The sequence below is a fragment of the Lissotriton helveticus genome, chromosome 8 (assembly GCF_964261635.1).
Source record: "Lissotriton helveticus chromosome 8, aLisHel1.1, whole genome shotgun sequence".
NCBI classification, from domain to species: domain Eukaryota; kingdom Metazoa; phylum Chordata; class Amphibia; order Caudata; family Salamandridae; genus Lissotriton; species Lissotriton helveticus.
The window spans coordinates 19635689-19655995 of NC_136069.1; the positions used below are offsets into that span (position 1 = coordinate 19635689).

Below are 20307 nucleotides of genomic sequence, written 5' to 3' on the forward strand. Positions count from 1 at the left end.
TTTATCTGTGGTAGCCAAGTATATTATTAACTACATGCTGGGTGGTCAGGTGTGTGCTATGTGTCCTTTCTATTGCCCCCTGTGTTTCTGGCACCTGCATCATATCATCGGGACCTTAAATTTTTTGACGATATCTCTAGAAATAGATACAAAAGGACAATAAGTGCTGACTAAGTAGACCAAACTGACACTACTCTGCAACAATATGTCGATTTTAATTTAGGTTTGTTCTTCTTTTTGGGTGCCGCATTACATAGTAGGAAAATAAGACGATTGACTAGAGTTGTGGAAGCCGTTACCAATCTGACAGCTATGGCACTTGGGAACATTACAGAGGAGCTGCAAATTGCAAGAATTGTAGCTCTCCAGAACCGAATGGTTCTAGATGTGGTTCTGGCTGATCGAGGTGGTGCATGTCGCATCATCGGTAGCAGCTGTTGCGTATTCATAACGGATCACTTACCTACAGTATATGACGCAATATCAAAACTGCATAAGATTGCTGCAGAAATTCATCCAGAGACTGGTACTTGGACTTTTGCTGGATGGTTTTGGACTCTTGTTTCTGCTTGGGGCTGGAAGCTACTGACTATCCTGTCTATAATGATTACGATGCTGTGTATGTATCCAATGTGGTCCAATGCTTTGCTCCATTTGCATCTCTGCTTGTATACCTGCCAAAAGGAATGTTGCAGAAACAAAGGCCCAACAAATGTTGAATAAAGAGGTGGCCAAAATAATGCTAATAGATGTACGGGATGAATATTTAGATTACCCCAAATGAACGAATGTCTTCAGCTAAGGCTAAAAGGGCAGTCTGTTGTAATTTGGCATCGATTGTGTTAGCGTTGGCTGAAGCCATCTTGTATTTGGAGGCTATCTTGTCCGTTTTGTGGAATCCATTTTGTATTTCTATCAGCCATTTTGTTTGCCATGTGCTACCATGTGCTCGCCATGTGCTCTGTCCTACCTCGCTGTTCTCTGCACTTGAAATCTGCCTAGAGACGAGATATATTTAGCATCTTTCACCTTCGCACATACTCAGTTGAGTTTGCAGCCATCCGTGCAGCTGTTAGTAGTATGTAACCTCAAACTTAGAACTTTTGAGTGCGAGAAGGTTCAGCTTTTTTCCAGTAGTATGTAACTGTCAGGATGTGTTTACTAGCATTGGCAAACTGTTAACTCCGCCTACTTGTCGACTGTGCATTTCTATATGACCTTATATGTACATAAAACCCTCTTCTGTACTTGTACCGCCTTCTTTTGAGCCCCTGTGTGGGTATAAAAGGACCATGCTCCTTCTGTTCGGTGTGCTACTTCATACATTACCGAAGGGTGCTGTGTGAATGTAGTTCCACCTCATGAGGTTTAATAAACTCTGTCTTTTCTATTCCAGTTTCTGTGCCAACTTCTATTCTATGGTGTGAGGACTCTGTGCAGAGAAGGGAGAACTCCTAGCACTGGTAGGCCTTGCTGAGAACCACTACTACACCTCTGTACCCTCACCTGAGGACCAGTGCACCCTGCTAGAGGGGTGACTTACATTTTCCCTAGGCAGTGGGTTGTAGGCATGGCACACAGGGCTGTGTGTCATGTCGACTCTTCATTTTTCTCTACATCAAAACACGCAGCCTGCAATGGTAGTGTGTGGGTGTTAAGTTACAGGACCTCTAAGGGTGGCAAAATAGGTGCTGCAGCCCTTAGAGGCCTTCCCTGGTCACAGTGCCCTTGGTACCCATGGTACCTTTAACAAGGGGCTTACCTGTGGCCAGAGATGTGCCAATTGTGGAAACAAAGGTATTGTTTTGGGAAAGAACACAGGCCCTGGGTACCTGATTGGCAGGGACCCAGGGCACAACAAGTCAATGTTGCATCAGATGACAGGCAAAAAGTGGGGGAAACCATACAAAAAGAGGCACTTTCCTACAGATATCCTGCCTCCTCCCTCCCTCATATTAAAAGTGCATTGTAGCCTATGGCTCTTGTAATATTGCGGACAGGATATCAGTCACATTTGTGATGCAGTAGTGCATCCCCCAACAAGACACTTTGAGGCTCATTGCTTCAGATACAAATAGCACATTATATCGCTAGACTTTAAGAGGACAGTTGATTCTCATGTCACAGAGAGAAGGCTTGATTTGGGGAACATCCTTTACAACGCAACTTTTACAACGCACTACCATTACGACGCAACTTTTAAAACGCAAGTTATTACAACGCATTGCGCTGGGGGGGCGCTCTAGGATAGGGAATAGTTTAATTCCTATCCAACACCTTCCCTACTATCCACGGGGACTGGAGTTGGAATAGTAAATTAAACTATTCACTATCCAGCACCCCCCAACGTAAGTCGTTGTAACGACTTGCGTTGTAAAACCTGCGTCGTAATGGCATGCGTTGTAAAAGCATGCGTTGAAACGTCATACATCCCTTGAATTTCTCGACCTGTGAAACTGGCCCACCTCTCCGGCTTTACAGAGCAGACTTGATTCTGCAGACACTCTAGTACTGCATTTGAATGGTGAGCTCTGGACACCAATACTGAAATCTACAAAACTGTAAAGCATGCTTGACTCTTCAGCCCTAAAAGATAATGTTGAGGTTTCTCTTCTCTCCAGAAAGCACTTTAAATTCTCAACATCAGAAACCATGTTTAACCTCCTGCTCTACAGAGCAGGCATGAGTCTCCAGCCCGCCAGCATGCTGAATTCCACAACCCCGGAGAAGAAAACAAGTTACTTACCTGTAACTACGGTTATCCAGTATTGGTATCTTTCATAGATTCACATGCCTGAATCATTCCCCGTCGTCGAGGCGGGAGTCCCACGGTAAAAATATATACAATAGCAGTGCCTAAAAATGTCTTGTAGTAGGCTGGCAAAGCCTAAAGGCCTAGTGTTGGACTTTGGCCCTTAGGGCAGGTTCACCCCTAGACTTTTTGCTTTTAAATGGTGACCTGGCAATGGTGATTTTTGGGGTTCTGCGCACTTTCACTGTGTCCCAGTGGAAAGTGCGTGCGCACTCTGAGTGCATGTGCTGGGCTAGGCCTGCCCGCCCATAGGAATGCATGGGGAATGTATGTGTCTCTGGTAGTTCCTGATGCGTGGGGTGTACAGGCTTGAGTCTGGTATGTGTGAACTCGTGAGAGTGAATGCTGCGAGATGGTGTATGCGGCATGTATGTGTCTAGAAGGGAAGTGCTACTTCTAGACATGGCTGTACGTGTGCTGTGAGGGTGCTGGCATGTGATTGGCTGGAGCTGGCTGGCATGCCAGGCTCCAGGAAGTCTGGATGGGTCTGCCCGGTGGTGAGTGTGAGATTAGCATGAGTGATGTGTGGGAGGAGTGTACCTGTGTCCTGGATGGGCTGGGTTTTCCCCACACAATGCTGGCTCCGCCCCCCTGTGGTGTGTCTAATGACCCAAGCCCTGCCAGTGAATAGAGAGGGTGGTTGAGGTAAACAGAGTACTCAAGAACCAGCTGCGACTGGTTCCGCCCCCACCCTGCACCTTCAGACAAAGGGAAATGGTGTATAAAAATGGGGCTGTGTCCCCACAGAAGTTGTTCTCTTCTAGGATCCTGCCTGAGGGGGGCTGCTGCTGTCGCTGGGCCAGAGGACCGCCACTTGGACTGTCTCCCTGCCTGGAGACCCAGTGTGCTGGCTCTGGGCCCAGCCTTGCCCCCTGCCTGCCTACAAGGACTTTGCTGGGTCCTTTCCTGATTTATAGCGCTGAGAGCGCTTTATTTCGTCCTAGCGCCTGGGAGCGCTTTTATGTCCTTTAGCGCTGGGAGCGCTTTATTTTCATTTGGGCCTTTGCTGCAACCCTAGACCAGGGGGAGCTTTATGGCCTGCTAGCGCTCGGAGCGCTTTTCTCACCTTGGGCCGGTGCCCACCCGGCAGTTCTCACCCTCTGCTTCTTTCCCCGGTATTTGCCTCAGCAGTGCGACCAGAGCCGAGGAGGGAGGCTCGTCAGGGAGGCTGCTCTGCTATTGGCTGCAGAGTCAGCCCATGCCCAGAGAGAGAGAGGGGCAGGAAGTCTCTCCCAACACAGCCCGGAGCCGAGAAAGGAAGCCTACAAGCCGGTGAGTGGGGGGCCGGTGTCAAGAAGCAACGAGGAGGGCGTCGGGGCACTTTGCCAGTGCCTGCCCCTCCAGGCCCCCAAGCGTACCCCTTCCCTTGTCTGGACCGGCTGCGGTGTACGCATCTCACGCCAGATGCGTGAGATTTGGTAGGGTCCATTGCCGGTAATCGTAGGGAGCACGCAGGAGCGTTCCAGAGGGCCCAGACTTCGAAAACACAGTACCTGGGCCCTAAAGATAGTGCCTAAGCATCAGAGGAGGGGTCATTGCCTTTTTGAGTCCCCAGGAGGGGGACTCCAGCAAAGAGGCTCGCAGTTGTTTTCAAAGCCCTGAGAGGCTCAACAGCGCCACAGGTATTCAGGAGCCCTGAGAGGCTCCTACATTTCAAGGGGCATTTATTGATTTCGAGTCCCCAGAGGGGGGACTCCAACGTTTGTGCCACATTTCTCTTGAGTGCCCCCATTGTTTGTTTAGTGCCCAGCGAGGCTCAAGGGGCACATCTTCATTAAGAGCCCAGAGAGGCTCCTGAGGGGCAAGTGGACAATCATTTCTGCAGAGCCTGTGAGGCTCCCCCATCGTGTTGGCCCCATCATTGTGCTACCCAGTTGCCCAGCACTTTGTGGGCAACTGCTCCGTTTAGGCCCCCCTGACTTTGGACACAGGGCGTCCTAGCCCTAGAGAGGCCAGTTGGCCTAGGGACAGTCACAGGTGGTGACTTATGTGAGAGTGGCACAATTGTACTTTTCTTACACCTCTGAATCTATTGTGATGCATCATGTGTTTTCCCTCCTTACACCTCTGAATGAATGTTATGCGTTGCATCATGTGTTATGTTCTTACACCCCTACAGGTATTGTGATGTGTAGGTGGTTGTTTTCTCCCTAGTACAGGTGGTGCTAGTGAGGTCCTGTTACCAGTGATTACTGGTTGTGTGCTCTATTTCTGAAAGTGCTATTTCTGAAAGTGCTACTTCTGATTCCTAACAGTGGTCCAGGTGGCCCTGTCTTGTAAACATCCCCTGTAAATTCTGCCCGTGCCTCTGGCACATTGTAAAGTGTGTGTTTTATCTAATGTGTTATGGTATAATACAAAGGCTATTTTTTATATAACCTTGTGTGGAGTTTCCTTTGTGGTGGGTCCTGGGTGTTGTTGCTGGGGTGCGTGCGCAAATACTTAACTTACATCGCCTCCAAGTTTAGCCTTGCTGCTCGCGCCACGTTACCTAGAGGGTGAGCAGGGGTTATCTTGGTGTGTAACTCCCTTGCCCTGACTTGGGAATGGTGGTCTCTGACTGACTTTGGCCAGCCAGGGATCCCATTTCCCACGGTAAAAATATATACAATAGCAGTGCCTAAAAATGTCTTGTAGTAGGCTGGCAAAGCCTAAAGGCCTAGCTAGGCCCAAAACTTAGCAGCCTATCGACCTCATTATGTAAAAAGACCTGGAATAATAACCTCAGCCAATCAGCTGTCCTCACCTTCTAGGACCTTCCTAGCTCAGGCAGTTCTCCTCAGATTTTCCCAGCACAAGTGAGAATAAGTATCCATAAAACAGAACTGCCCTGCCGGGGAGGAGGGTGGGTGCATGTGAATCTATGAAAGAAACCAATACTGGATAACCGTAGTTACAGGAAAATAACTTGTTTTCTTATCCAGTATTGGGGTATCTTTCATAGATTCACATGCCTGAATCACAGTAGCAAGCAGTGACATCATGTCTGTTGTTAGAGGAAGGTGGGAGACAAAAATAAACCATATATACCCCCACACAACCAGGAAGGTAATAGAGAACAAACATGTTAATATAACATATGCATCAAAACCTTCATAAGTACATTATACATAGGACAGCGGTTGAAAATGCTTTACATCATAATGAAAAGATATGCTTAAACAGTCAAATGAAGAATAAAAGACTATAAAAAGTCTAACCTTAGTGAAGAAGATGCTGCAGCACCGCTTCTCCAACTGCTGTATCATCATGAGTTGCCGACTGCAGACAGTAGTGCTTCGTAAAAGTGTGCACACTTTTCCACGTAGCAGCTCGGCAAATGTTCTCCGGCGTCACTCCAGCGAAAAGGGCCGTCGACGCTGACATTGTTCTGGTGGAATGCGCTTTAACCTTTCTTGTTAAAGGTTTGTTGGCTTTGTCATGACAGAAGATAATCGTAGAAGACAACCATCTAGCTATAGTTGCTTTCGTTACAGCTTGACCCAAGGTGGCTTGACCATAAGCAACAAAAAGCTGATTAGATTTGAGGATGTCCTTTGTTTTTTGAAGATAAAACTTAAGGCACCGTTTCACATCTAGGGAATGTAAAACCTACTCCGCCGGAGTTTTAGGATCCGGGAAAAAAGTCTTGAGCTTGACAGGTTGATTGATGTGGAATTGTGACTGCACTTATGGGATGAATCTTGGGTTGGTTCTAAGCGTCACAAAGTCTTTAGAGAATTGTAAGAAAGGCTGTGCAATGGTGAAGGCCTGTATCTCACTGACTCTGCGGGCTGAAGTGAGAGCCAGTAAGATAGCCACTTTCCAAGTTAGAAACTTTAGCTCCGCCTTGTGAATAGGTTCAAAAGGCCTTTTTAGAAGTTGAGACAGAACAATATTAGGATCCCACTCAGGAGGAGGAGGACGAACGGGTGGAAAAGCTCGGAATAGCCCTTTAAGGAATTGTTTAATCAAAGATGATGAACATAGGGATGGTCTGTTGGAACTCTTCCTGAATCTGGAAATTGCCGCCAGATGTACCTTAATGGACGAGAAAACCAGTCCAGCCCTAGCTAAAGACAGTAGATAAGGAAGGATGGCTTCAGGTGGAGCTTGAATTGGATGAACATTATTTTCTCCACACCAGGAACAGAATCGTTTCCACTTAAAACGATATGTCTTGATGGTACTTTGCGCACGGTCCTGTGATAAAATCGCCCTGCAGTCTGAGGAGATGTTAAGATCCTTGAACTCTAGGAAGTCAGGAGCCAAGCGTGCAAGTGCAGTGACTGAGGATCCGAGTGTCGGATCTGGCCTCCCTCCCTTGTTAACATTGACACTGTCGGTTTGAGACGAAGTGGAGGCTGCTGAGAGAGTAGAAGGAGCTCCTGAAACCAAAACTGTCTTGGCCAACGGGGAGCAATGAGGATGAGAGTGCAATGTTCCCTCTTCATCTTTTGCAGTACTTTCGGAATGAGCGGAATCGGAGGATAAGCGTATGCAAATATTCCGGACCATCTCATCAAAAGGGCATTTCCCCTTGACCCTTGTTGAGGAAACCTGCTGGCATAAAACAGGCATTTGCTGTTCTGCTGCGTGGCGCACAGATCCAGTGTTAGTGTTCCCCATGTTTGAAAGATCCTCTCCACTTGATGTTGTTCTAGCTCCCATTCGTGACAGCCCGTGAAAGTCCTGCTGAGGTTGTCGGCTAGAGAGTTCTGGACGCCTTGCACATGTTCTGCTCTGAGGGATATGCCATGGCGTATGGCCCATTCCCACATCTCTTGAGCCTCCAGCGACAGGGTGAGAGATTTCGTTCCTCCCTGTTTGTTGATATAGTACATGCTGGTGGTATTGTCTGTGTGCACCAGCACGGACGAATTCGCAATCCTTGGAAGGAAGGCTTGTAGGGACAGAAAAATGGCTCTCAGCTCTAGGCTGTTGATGTATTTCTGCCGGTACTGACGAGACCATCCTCCTTGAATCTGAAGGTCCTCCCCAACCTTCCATGGAAGCGTCCGTAGTTAGGGTGAACTCTGGTATGTCGTGGAGAAAAGTGAGGCCCGGTGACAAATTGTGCACCTTCGACCACCAAAGAAGGGCTTGCTTCATCCTGGATGTTACTTTGATGCGGTCGTCGAACGATCCCTCGACTTGCCTCCACTGGCGAAGTAATTCCTCCTGCAGCAGCCTCATTCTGAGTCTCGCCATAGGGATGAGGCTGATCGCAGACGAGCACATCCCTAGAAGGGAAGCAAATGTTCGAAATGAAAGTGACCTTCTTGCAAATATTTGTTTTGCTAGTTGTAAAAGTTTGTTTTGCCGCTCCTGAGTCAAGAACGCCTTGCAGTGGCATGTGTTCAACACCGCTCCCAGAAAGGTCAACTCCTGGCGAGGTTGAAGTTGAGATTTGTTTGAATTGAGGGTCAGTCCCAGATTTGAGAAGAGGGAAAGGGAACTCTTGACCGCTTCCATCGTGGAGTTTCTTGATGGTCCTTTTAATAGCCAGTCGTCGAGGTATGGGAAGACTTGTATTCCCTGTGACCTCAGCATGGCTGCCACCGGGGCTAAACATTTGGTGAATATCTTTGGGGCCGATTTCAGGCCGAACTGAAGCACTTTGAATTGAAAGTGGACGCCAGACACTGCAAATCTTAGGTATTTGCGGTGTTTTGGGTGAATAGGGATGTGGAAGTAAGCGTCTTCCAGATCCAGAGAAGCCATAAAGTCCCCTTCGTTGAGACAATTCAGAATGTCCGTCAGCGTTACCATGCGAAAATTGTTTCTTTAGATATTTGTTGAGCTTGCGCAGATCTAGTATTGGACTGAATTTTTCTCTACGAGGAAGAAGCGAGAATAAAATCCTTTCCCTTTCTGAGAAGCTGGAACTCGTTCTATCGCATTCTTGTGTAGCATCTTTAAGGCCTCTTTGAAGAGTAAGTGAAGACGAGGGGGAGGGGCACCCCTGGGCGGCGCTGTTGGTGGTTTCTGCAAAAACTCCAGATTGTGTCCATTCCTGACAAGATCCAGGACCCACTGATCCGAAGTTATTTTCCGCCACTGTTGGTAAGAGGCGGAAATTTTGGCGCCCACAGGAAGGGGAGGATGAATGACTGACGTCCGGCAAAGCTCACTGGCGCTTGTTGGAATCACGCCCTTGATTGTTTGAGCGCAGTTTCCCTCCTTGACGAGAGAAACTACCAGAGGCAGGCTGTCTGTAGGATGATTGATAGTACGGTTGTTTGTACTGAGACTGGTACTGTCGATTTTGCTGGTTGGAATAATTCCCTCTGGAGGAGTAACCACGGCCTCTTGCTCCTCTAAAGGACCCTCTCTTGTATTGTAGGGTACCTAGGGATTTAGCTGTGTCCGTATCCGTTTTAATTGCAAGCAAAGCGTCATCGATGTGTTTTCCAAAAAGGGAATCCCCATCGTACGCCATGTCCAAGATTTTCGTTTGGACCTCAGGTCTGAAGGTGGTGGCCCTGAGCCAACCTTGACGCCTGAGGACTGCTGCCCCTGCCAATTGCCTGAAGTTGGTGTTTGAAATATCAAGGGCGCAATCAATGATTTCCGAAGCCACCCTTTCACCCTCCTGCACGATCCTGCGCACCTCCTGTTGACGATCCTCAGGGACCAGATCAAGGAACTCAGACAGATCTGACCACATCTGTCTATCATAACGGGCCAAAATAGCTAACGAATTAGCTGCCTTAATGGAGGCTGCTGCATTTGCAGAGAACTTCTTCCCAATGGCATCTAGTCTCCTGCCTTGCTTGTCAGGTGGCGTTGAAATAGGTGCAGAAGGGTTCTTGGACCTCTGTTGTGCTGATTGGGAGATGACAGAGTCTGGTCGAGGGTGTCCTATTAAACAAGATGGAGTATTAGATGGTGCACGATACTTCTTCTCAATTCTTGGAAGGACTGCCGGAATGGAAGCGGGCGTTTTCATTATGTTGAGGCCATCCTTCCATATGAAATCAATAATGGGGATAGCTCTGGTAACTCTGCGATACCCCTCCTTAAAGTCATGCAAAAAGCAGTCAGACTGCTCAACTGTGACAGACAATTCAAATCTATTAGCCGCACGTTGCATAATATTATGAAATCCGCCAATATCCTCAGGTGGAGAATCTGACGGGCGTGGCGCAGGCGGTGAAGGCATAGGAATGAAATAATCCTCCCACGGATCCTTAGGTGTAATATCTGGCAATTCGCCCTCTTCCCTGCCATCATCCTCATCATGAGAAGAGGTATCCGTGTCACCTTGGGGTGTAGGGCCAGTATCCTGCCTCGGTGACAATGATGCTTGCGGTGAAGGAGGCCTTGGCACTTCAACTGGAGCAGGCGGCGTACAAGGTGCAACTGAAGTTGGAGGAAATCTCTGGCGATAGTCTGCCAACATAGCTTGTAAGTCTTGAATTAAAGTAGATAGCAGATGACTTGTGTCCTCTGATCGAGGAGGTCTGGTATGGGGCGAATTATATGGCGTTGACAAGTCTTCATTTGCATAATGCCCTTGGTCATCGTCCTCATCTTCCTCTCGATATTTGATATTTAATTGAGAAGGGTGACGGTCAACCCCAAAAGGTCCCTCATCCTCTTCACCGTCATCCGAATCATCCTCCACATATGTCTCCAAAAGGTGTGATGGTATAAGTGGAGAAATGTGAGAGTAGTCTCGCCTCTGATAAGTTTTCATTTGGAAATGGGTATATTGAACCCTTGTTGGAGGTGAGCTGGGCAACAGATGAGCGGATGCCATTGTTTTCGTAGTAGTCGATGACGACAAACCCGTTGTCATTCGAATTATCGTCAACTGGACTGTCGACGGCTTTTCCGTCGATGGAACTGTCGTCGACGGTATTGATGTTGTCGTCGACGGGGCCGTCTGGTGTCTCCGTCAACGAAACCTTCGTCGACGAAATCTTCGTCGACGAGGTCGTCGATGGTGTCTTCGTCGACGAGTCCCTCGCCGACGAGGTCGTCGATGGTTTCTTCGTCGACGAGTCCTTCGTCGACGAGGTCGTCGAGGTGTCTTCGTCGACGAGCCCTTCATCGACGAGTCCTTAGTCGACGAGGTCGTCGATGGTGCCTTCGTCGACGAGTCCTTCGTCGACGGGCCAGTTGTTTTCGTCGTCGGGGCCTTTGTCGACGGGGGCGTCGACGATGATTTTGATGGCAACTGGCCCTTCGTCGAACAAGGTTTCACTGGCGACGACAACATTTTAGCAGACACCAGAGGAGAAGTAATAGCCGAAGTGGTGACCGTAGCAGAAGAAGTTGAAGAGGTAGAAGTCAAAGTAGCAGTATGAATAGACACCTGAGAAACAGTCTTAGTCTGGGCTGTACTCACAGTGGACGGTCTTGAAGGAGACGATGCACTCTTTGAGGGTTCTGAGACTCTTTGAGAGGGTTTAAGTTTTTCCCTCCTCTCAGGAGAAGAGCTCTCCCTGGATCTGGCTCTCTTGCTGGAGGTAGAGGCCTTGTCCTCATCATCTGTGGAAGATAATTGTAACCACAAAAGAACCCTTGCCTCTCTATCCCTGATAGTGTTTGAAGGTAAGGTAGGGCAAATCCTACAATCCTTCACAACATGTGAGGGGTGCAGACAATAGATGCAGTCAGACTGCTGGTCATCCACATGGACCCTCTTCTTATAGCAGGTTCCACAAGCCTTGAAAAGAGCCTTCTTTTCAGACATTTTGAAGAAAAAGAGACAAAAACTGAGTAGGCACTCAGGGAGACTCCCTTACACCCGAAGTGCGGTGAAAATCTGAGGAGAACTGCCTGAGCTAGGAAGGTTCTAGAGGGTGAGGACAGCTGATTGGCTGAGGCTATTATTTCAGGTCTTTTTACATAATGAGGTAGATAGGCTGCTAAGTTTTGGGCCTAGCTAGGCCTTTAGGCTTTGCCAGCCTACTACAAGAAATTTTTAGGCACTGCTATTGTATATATTTTTACCGTGGGACTCCCGCCTCAACGACGGGGAATGATTCAGGCATGTGAATCTATGAAAGATACCCCAATACTGGATAACAATGTACAGCAACCTTGAATCTTAACATTCGGAGATCATGTACCTACACACAATGTTGACATATTCGGACTAGGATGCAGACTACATTCTCCAGGGAAATACTGGCTTCTCAAAGAAAAAAACCACTCTGTGAGGCTGTCACCCCAAAACTATGCATGTCTGCGTGGAACCACAACCCAGGAGTTCACAGAACACCTATCTTCCAAAAGCTACCCATTAACTTACTTAACATAAATAAACCACTGGAGAATAAACACAGACAAGACTCTATATTTCAAAAGTCATCAGTAATTAAAAAAAAGACAGTGAATACTAATCAAGATTAGAACATGGGAGGTACCAAAGCCAAGTAAGATTTACAGCCACACCACAGGCAGCCAAGCCTCTGAGGCTACATGAGGTGGTCCAAGAATAACACAAAGTGATATGCGGGTAAGCACTAACGGCATGCTTCCTCTCCACAGAACAAATAAGTCCCTCCACGAATTCGGTACATGAAACTTACTCTCTGGGAAGACAGATCTAACCATCCACCTTTCCATCAGTAAACAAGCCCTAGAGGAGTTCCAAGCTCACAGCTCTAATGTGACCCTATGGGGTAGAGAAAGAGATGTGATTATTGCTCCATGCGGCTAAAAGGGTGACCCCCATATCTGCCAGAGAACTCCATCCTACAGAAAGAAAGAGCAGTTTGATGCAGCCAAATCGGTGAACAAACTCGGAGAAAAATGACTTGTGCACACACCAGAGCAAATTAAAACCTGTACATGAACTTAAACATGCTGCAGAACAATTTCTGAATGCATCAAAATGCCCTTACCGCTCCCACTATGTTCTTCACAACATCTTCATTGTTGGAAACACCCCAGAGAAGGGTGCATGTGGCTGCTCCCATCTCGGTGCAGTATTCAGCCTGCTGCAGTAACTGTTGTCGTGCCTCGTTCAGCTGCTGTCTCAGGACCAGTTTTTCCTAAGGAACAGAACAGATATGACACTGATGAATGGAAATGTCGGAGTTTGTATAAAGCACTTTCTAAGCTATTTCTCTAGGTCCTCGGAGAATCTGTGGTTACTGAGTAGTGTTCTTTGTGAGTGCTGCATTTCACCAATGATGTGCCAGGCATCTGGGTTCGACTGCACTTCAAGTCGCCACCAGGTTGCTCCCATTTTTGCACCTTGTCATGGCTTACTCCACTGATGAAGAGTTTGAAACTCAAAATTCCGCATAACACAAACTAAAAAAAAAACTCAGGGTCAAATGAGAGAGAGTGATTTATATTATAATTATTTGATCTTTTTATATGTATAGCAAAGTCTAGTAGTTAAAATATGGGATACCACACAAAGCCTAAAGCTCAGAAATTTCTGTAGCCGACACAAAATGACCTAAAACAACTAAGCAAAGTTTACTGTTAATCAAACCTTTCAGTCACTACTTCCATGCTGCATATCTAGTGTTTGGCGCGTCAAGTCGTATCAACATGTTTCAAAACCCAGACTATTGGCTCCAGATTTGGCTCAAAGTCTTAGTATGATCTCTTTGATAGGGGAAATGAACCACACAGATATAGTAATATATCCTCTGCTTTGATACATCTAAGCATGCCCTACTTTCTCAGGGACCTGGGGAAAACGACTCACCCGACTGGAGTTCAAAATATTAGGAACCAGCAAGGAAAGTCCAAAGAGAGTCACTCAAAAGCACACACAGGCAATCTGTAGGGAAAGAAGTCCTTGGCTCAGTGTTTATGTGACAACCGGCTCTTCATTTCTTCATTGTGGTTGATCAAGTATATGTCCTTGTGCACAGGGCTCATTTCATAATCCTCCTGACAAGTGTTCCACAATTAATTTGTATTTTGCTCACTATCTGAGTGCAATACTTTGTTGGATAGCAGAGTACATCCAAAATGCTTCTTTTGACGTGGACAGCTTCTGCCGCCATGACCAGACCAAGCCACTGCTAATGATAAGCTGATTATCGTGGTGAAGTGCAGGAGTTTTTACACAATCTCACTGGGGATACTGCATCCGGGGGTTCTCTGGTAACTCTGCATAGTATGCCATAACTGGTGACCCCAGTTCATTCTAGCTGTATGTTGTGTACATGAGAGTGTTTTTGGTATGTAGCCTCTTAAAGTTGTTGGGTGCTTGCTTGGGTTTATTTATAGTCAGATGAGCTGCTCCGTCGATAGTGCACTTGCAGTAGAATCCTTTGTGAAGCCAAGCTCAACCGTCTGGCTTGAATTCTCACCAATTTGAAAGGAACAGGAAGGATCATTTGTGCTCACTAGGTCTAGATTAACACAGCTCCAGCAGCTCCGCCTGTGACCTGACTAGCCTCACACCTGACCAAAGCTGAAGCCAAAACCCTCACCTTTGGAGCAGCCTAATTTAGACTCCACCCTGACACGTCACAGAAGTGTAGTTATATATGTGCACCGGACATTATAGTCACTGTGTGCCTTAATCTTAAAGCAATGAAGTGCATTATAGAAATGTATTAACTGTAGAAACGTGGACATTTATATAACTGAACTAATGTTAAGTTTAAGCACAAATTAAAGATATGCATAGAACACAATAACACAGTCCAACATTATGAATGGATGAGATACGATTCAATCGTCAGGATGAGTGAGAGAAGTAATGATGGCCTTTTCATCTCTTCCCTTTCTTAGAAAATCCACTGAAGACATAACCAAGACAGGTGAGCGCATTAGGCCTCACGTTTGTGCATGGTGTGCGTGCACAACAAAGAAGCAGGGACGAAGTAAAATGTAAAAAATCCCTGGTGAAGGCCCCAGACCCATGTGGGCTCCTAGCGAGGGTTGAAACATGTTGGCACAGTAACAATGGTACAACTGAGCGATTAAATTCAGTAAAACACATAAATTCATATTTTATCCATACCCCGGGTACACACCAAATAAAGCATAGCATTTGGATATACCTTGAGGTATTTTTAACAATCACTCATCTGGATCCCCGCTTATCCAGCATTGCTATATCTAAAAACTCCCATTCCATCTCTGGTTGGGTCCGCCCAGGTAGTATCATCTTACCCAGGTGTGGATAGGCGCCAATGATGAAGTATGTCACAATAAGTGAGTGAGGCGTTTACTCCAATATCTTTGGATACCCCTATCCCCCAGGATAGGGCAGAGGGACAACACTACATCCTGACAGAGTACAAAAAGCCCAGAGTTCCTCAAGAGAAATTTCAAGGCAGCAGTTGCTTGTATGTGATAGCAAGTTTAAACATGAATCATGTATTCTTCATTTACGTTTTACACTTAAAGTTACAATTCCATATGTAAGCATGTATTCTTTTGCTCATGCTCTGTAGCCTATTAAAGTTACACGTTTGCATGCATAGGCATGTAATCAAAGTGCACGATAAAATGTTCATTAAAGTTATCCTGTCTACAGGCCTCCTTTGAAATGTATTTTGCTTGCCTACATGATTTTTCATTTTCCTACAGGTTTATTATTTTATAAGCAACTGAAAGGCTCATTGTCTGTATAAGACGACTGATAAAGAGGCCTGAGAAAGACTTGACCTTGAACTTGGAGAAGTAATGGTCGAAAGAAGCTTTCTGTTCATTGAGTACCAAGATGGCAAGTTGTTTAAGGTTGAGAACAGCAGCTTTATGTTATGTTATGTTATTTTATTTTTATATAGCGCAAATTACCACTGGTCTCTAAGCGCTTAAAGAAGGAGCAGGGTCCTGCATGACTGCTGGACGGAGGATTAAACAGATGTCAGTGTTTCTTTGAACAGGTGGGTTTTTAACAACTTTCTAAAGGGGAGCAGAGCTGATTCTCTGCGCAAGGATTCAGGTAGGCCTTTCCAGATCCGTGGCAGGAAGACCGAGAACGCTCTGCCTCCTTTGGTCTTGAGATTGTATATAGAGGAGGCTAGTTTACATGCCTCTGTGGAGCGCAGAGCCCGTTCTGGCACGTACTTTTGTACCCTGTCTTTTATATATTTTGGCGCATCTCCATAAAGGGCTTTATGGGCTATGCACAAGCTCTTAAAGTGCACCCGCTGTTCGATAGGCAGCCAGTGCAATTTATGCAGTAAAGGGGTGGCTCTCGTACGCCTAGGGAGGCTGAAAATTAATCTGGCTGCGTCATTTTGCACCACCTGCAGCTTCCTCAATAGCCTCTGTGAAATGCCTAAGAAGAGGGCTTTCCCATAGTCTAGCCGGGAAATAACCGTAGCTGATACAATTGATTGTAGGGCCGAAATGGAGAGGAGTGGAGCAAGTTTACGCAGTTGCCTAAGTAGGCCCATACAGTTACCCACCACTGCTGATACCTGGCTAGACATTGATAGGTCGGAATCAATCTTCATGCCCAAGCTCTTTACTACTGGTGCTGGGGTCGGCGCCACCCCTAATTCTGAGGGCCAGAACAGGTCACACCAAGGGCTATTTTGGGCTGGAACAATGAGCACCTCGGTTTTTTCTGGGTTAATTTTTAACGAATTGGCTGCCATCCAGTTAACCGTGAACCAGTGAGGGTTTCTCACTGATTCTTGTACCTGGCTGGTATGTTCAAGACAAACCAAGAGTTGGGTGTCATCAGCGTAGTTAAAGACCTGGCACTCCCTGCCCGTGAGTGCCTCTACCAAGGGCTGCAGGTAGATGTTGAATAGGAGTGGAGACAAGGCAGAGCCCTGTGGGACTCCACAGGTCAGGGAGCCCAAGGTCGACATCTGGCGTCCACATCTGGGACACCGCGCTCTGTTTAATTTTTTTTTTTTACTTTCATAGTGAGCACAGTGCCCGCTTCAGGGACACTGCGCTCGGTTTGTTTATTTACGGGAGCCGTCATGCGTCACGGTGGGCGTGTGCGGACGGCCCTCCGTCGTCCGAACCTCGCCCACTCATTATTTTCCCAGCACCGCGGCGGAATTTGCACCTCGGTCAAGGGGTTAAAACTGAGTGCGTCACCACTTCAAGGAAACCGCGCTCGGTTTCTTTATTTATTTTTTAACTTTAACACTCAGCGCAGCGCACGCTTCAAGGACACTGCGCTCAGTGTTAAAGTAGAAAAAAAATAAAGAAATCAAGCGCAGTGTCCTTGAAGCGCCGCCGCGCTGTTTTAAAGTTAAACAAACATTTGCAATGCAATGGATCTCGCATTTACACAAGTTTAAGCTATTGGCATTGTTATTTACAATGCCAATGGCTTAAACTTGCGTAAATGCGAGACCTATTGCACTGCAAATGCTTGTTTATATAAAGCAATAACATGCCCCAAACGAAAAGTGCCCAGAAAAAAGCATGTGTGCAAGAATGTTACATAGATTCTCACTATGTTTGACAAGGATTACGAATTGGGGACTGCTCACACCCTAAAACCTTCTTTTCTGTCTCCATTGCTTTCCCCCGCTCATCCCTGCTCTTCTCCCCTGGAGTGCATAGAGGCCGTCTGACAGCAGCACTAAACAAGCATTGAACACGAACTATCTTCTCCCTCTCCATTCTTGCTCCCTCCTTTCTCATGAGCATGCGCCCTTCTAGTCTCTGTGACAGCGCTTGAGGCTGACTTAGGATATCACTGGGGCTATCCAAAGATGGCCTAACAAGAACATTGATATGACTCCGCCACCTATGTGCGTCATATAACTGCACCCGCCACATCCCTGTCGGTTACACCCCCGACTGACTTCTACCTGTGATTTTAAACTGCTGTTATTTCCTTTCGGCCTGCAATGATTTCTACAAGTAACAATCATTATAATGTTCTTTAGCTCAGAAATGTCAATTGTGTGTTATTGCCGCTGTTTTATATATTAAATTACACAGAATTTGTGTTTATTGTAACTATGAGCATAAATTGTGTAAGGTATATTTAATATAAACTGCTTAGCATCACAGCACCATGTTATGGTAGACACCAAATACATAAGTTGTATAGCATTCCATCACCTTTAAATCTACTTTCTGATATATTTTTTCTCTAAAATGATGTAAGCCAAGCCAAACTCTACTCGCCAGGAGGAGGGGGGAGGGTTTGCTGCGCAGTCGCTTTTTATTTATTTGCCTCATCTAGTGCTTCCTCTGAAATGATATTGACTTTGCAATGTCGGTGGTTAACAAAACGCACAGATCAATACAACTGTGTAGGGGGATCAGGAGAGATATGTTGAAGTTGGTGGCTGTGAAGGAGAGCTCATTTAATGCGGAAGTACGGCTCCCCTCAGCAGGAAGAGGGCTCAGGCTTGGGGCAGATAGCTCAGCTTCAGTCCCTACTCGGCCAGCTTATTTGATTAGAATTGGTAAATTAATTCACCCGAAGTTGCTAATTGTTGTTTGGTGACATTGTGCTTAATGTAGGAAGGTGGATATCTGACTATATGGTTACCCCAACTTTTTGCCTAGTGTTTAGCTGGTGTTCGACTTAGTTGGCCTGGGATCCTGCTAATCAGGGACCCAGGTTATCTGCTCTCACTGTAAAATGGACTCCATGTACTTTAGGTACATCCCTAATTGGGAATTGGGTCACTTTTGTGAGCCCCTGTATAGTGTACCATAGGTACCCAGGGCATAGGTGCATCCAAGGCCTACCAGGGGCTGCAGCATATATTATGCCACCCCTGGCTGGCCATCCAAACTGACACCACTGGCTGATCACTCAGCTGGGGCAAGGTGGTGTAGTCACCCTTTGCTTTAGATATAGTATACCTATATCTAATCTATATAGAGACACATATATACCTATAAATCACTCCTATGGCAGGCCTTAACAATCCTGGAGCGGTACAAAAGGGGGTGGTGATGGACGGAGCATCTGAACCAATCAAACACCCCTTTTGTACCGCTTAACAATCCTGGAGGCAGAGTGCTTGGTTTTATGTGAGATGGTGCTCTAGAATGAGCTGAGCCTGTCTGCAGCTTTCGGAACCATGTCCTTATAGCTGTTCTATGATATAGCCATACCATATACTCTTAAGTGCATTATAATCCACGCGGTTAATGCTAGGTTTGGTTTGGCTTTATCGAAACATGTCGTGTAAGGTGTCAAACACTTTGGAATACTACCCCCTCGCCAGTTCTGGTGACGGGGGTAGCATTCCACCCTTTTAGAGGGAGAAGACATGTAGTAACTGTTAATCCCGGTTAAAGTTAAACAGAGCCTCAGCATCACAAAATGGATGCTGCTGCCACAGACACAAGTCTGACCTCCTGCTGCTGGGAGTCCTTCCAGCGAGGGAGGCTTGGACAATAGGTTTCCTGTCTTGGGAGGTGCTAGCACCTCCCCAGACAGGCCATAGTGTATTGGGGCAGGGTGAGTTGAATGAAATGAGACACTGCCTGGGGCACACAAGGTGCTCCATGCATAGCCCGGTCCAAACCAGTTGCTGGGGCACTCCAGCCCCAGCTCTGGCACGAAACTGGACAAAGGGAAAGGGGTGTTAACTAGCCGGTAATCCAGCCCCTTTAATCAGTATAAAGCTAGGAGCTGAGTCTAGAGACTTTAGATTATCCTGAACTGAATCTTGAAACGAAACTCTGGACCTTCGACATTCTACTGCAACTAGAAGACTGAAGAATCTCCCTTGTGGTCAAGGAGTGACCACCCTGTGCAAACAGGCACCACCAGTGATTTGCCGGTTTGCTTTGTCGACGTTTCCGCCGGAGCCCGAGCACAGAGCTACACAGGAACTGGACTTCCAGACTTCTCTGACCCCGAGCCACATCCAGAGCAGAGCTGAGACCTGTGGCGGCGACGAGAGACGTGGGACCGGATACCCTGGAAAACCTGCTTATTGCTAACTGTGCAGCTTCTGAGGCACCCTCGAAGTCTTGCATTAGGGTTTGAGAAGCCCCAGCCCCGAGCACCATTTGCACCGACGCACAGCCCTCCACACTCACCGAGTGCCGCGTGGGGCCTGCTGTTGCATTTGAGCTTGACACGCCTTTCCGGTTACTAGCCCGTTGGCTAGTTGCCCCTTTAAAGGTGATCCATCGAATCTACACCGCTTGCCTGGTTGCTCCAGGCTTGCTCCTGCTTCCCTGAAAAGGAGAAGCTCCCCAGACCTTGCTGGTCTGAACAGAAGCCAATCTTCACTTCCTGCGTGGGTTGCCTTTGCCAAGGCTTGTTGACTCCAATCCGGAAGCCGACACCGCCAACAGCGAGATCCTTCGTGGGACAGTCCGTATCCAGCTCCTGGTCGTCGCCGACGCCTCCTGGTCCACGTGGCTGCAGAGACAAGCTTCGCATCTTCACCTGACTGCACCCGACATCGCCTGGTTCCTTCCTGGTTCCATCCTGGTCACTGGGTAGTGACCCAGACTCTGTCCCTTCTGCTTTCAGGTTCTTCACATCCTAGATCCACCCTTGGATCCACCCGGACATCTTCCTCCTGGTCGCCTGCAGCATCTTTGTTCAGATCTCCATAGGATTCGACGACGACACCATGAACGACTTCACACCTATGCACCCGTCTTCCCTGGGTGAG

The 20307-nt window shown here is 47.1% G+C and overlaps 1 protein-coding gene across 4 annotated transcripts in view; it reads right to left on the minus strand.

Annotated features, from left to right (window-relative positions):
* The window catches only part of HSF2BP (heat shock transcription factor 2 binding protein), a 251031-nt gene that overhangs the window by 152887 nt on the left and 77837 nt on the right, over positions 1 to 20307 (minus strand). For 3 of the 4 annotated variants that reach the window (XM_078656399.1, XM_078656398.1, XM_078656401.1), the window contains one exon: positions 12652 to 12801. The exons of the other annotated variant lie outside the window; for it this stretch is intronic. In XM_078656399.1, coding sequence (XP_078512525.1) covers positions 12652 to 12801 — 150 coding nt within the window. The remainder of the gene's footprint in view (positions 1 to 12651; positions 12802 to 20307) is intronic. 4 annotated transcript variants of the gene reach the window in all.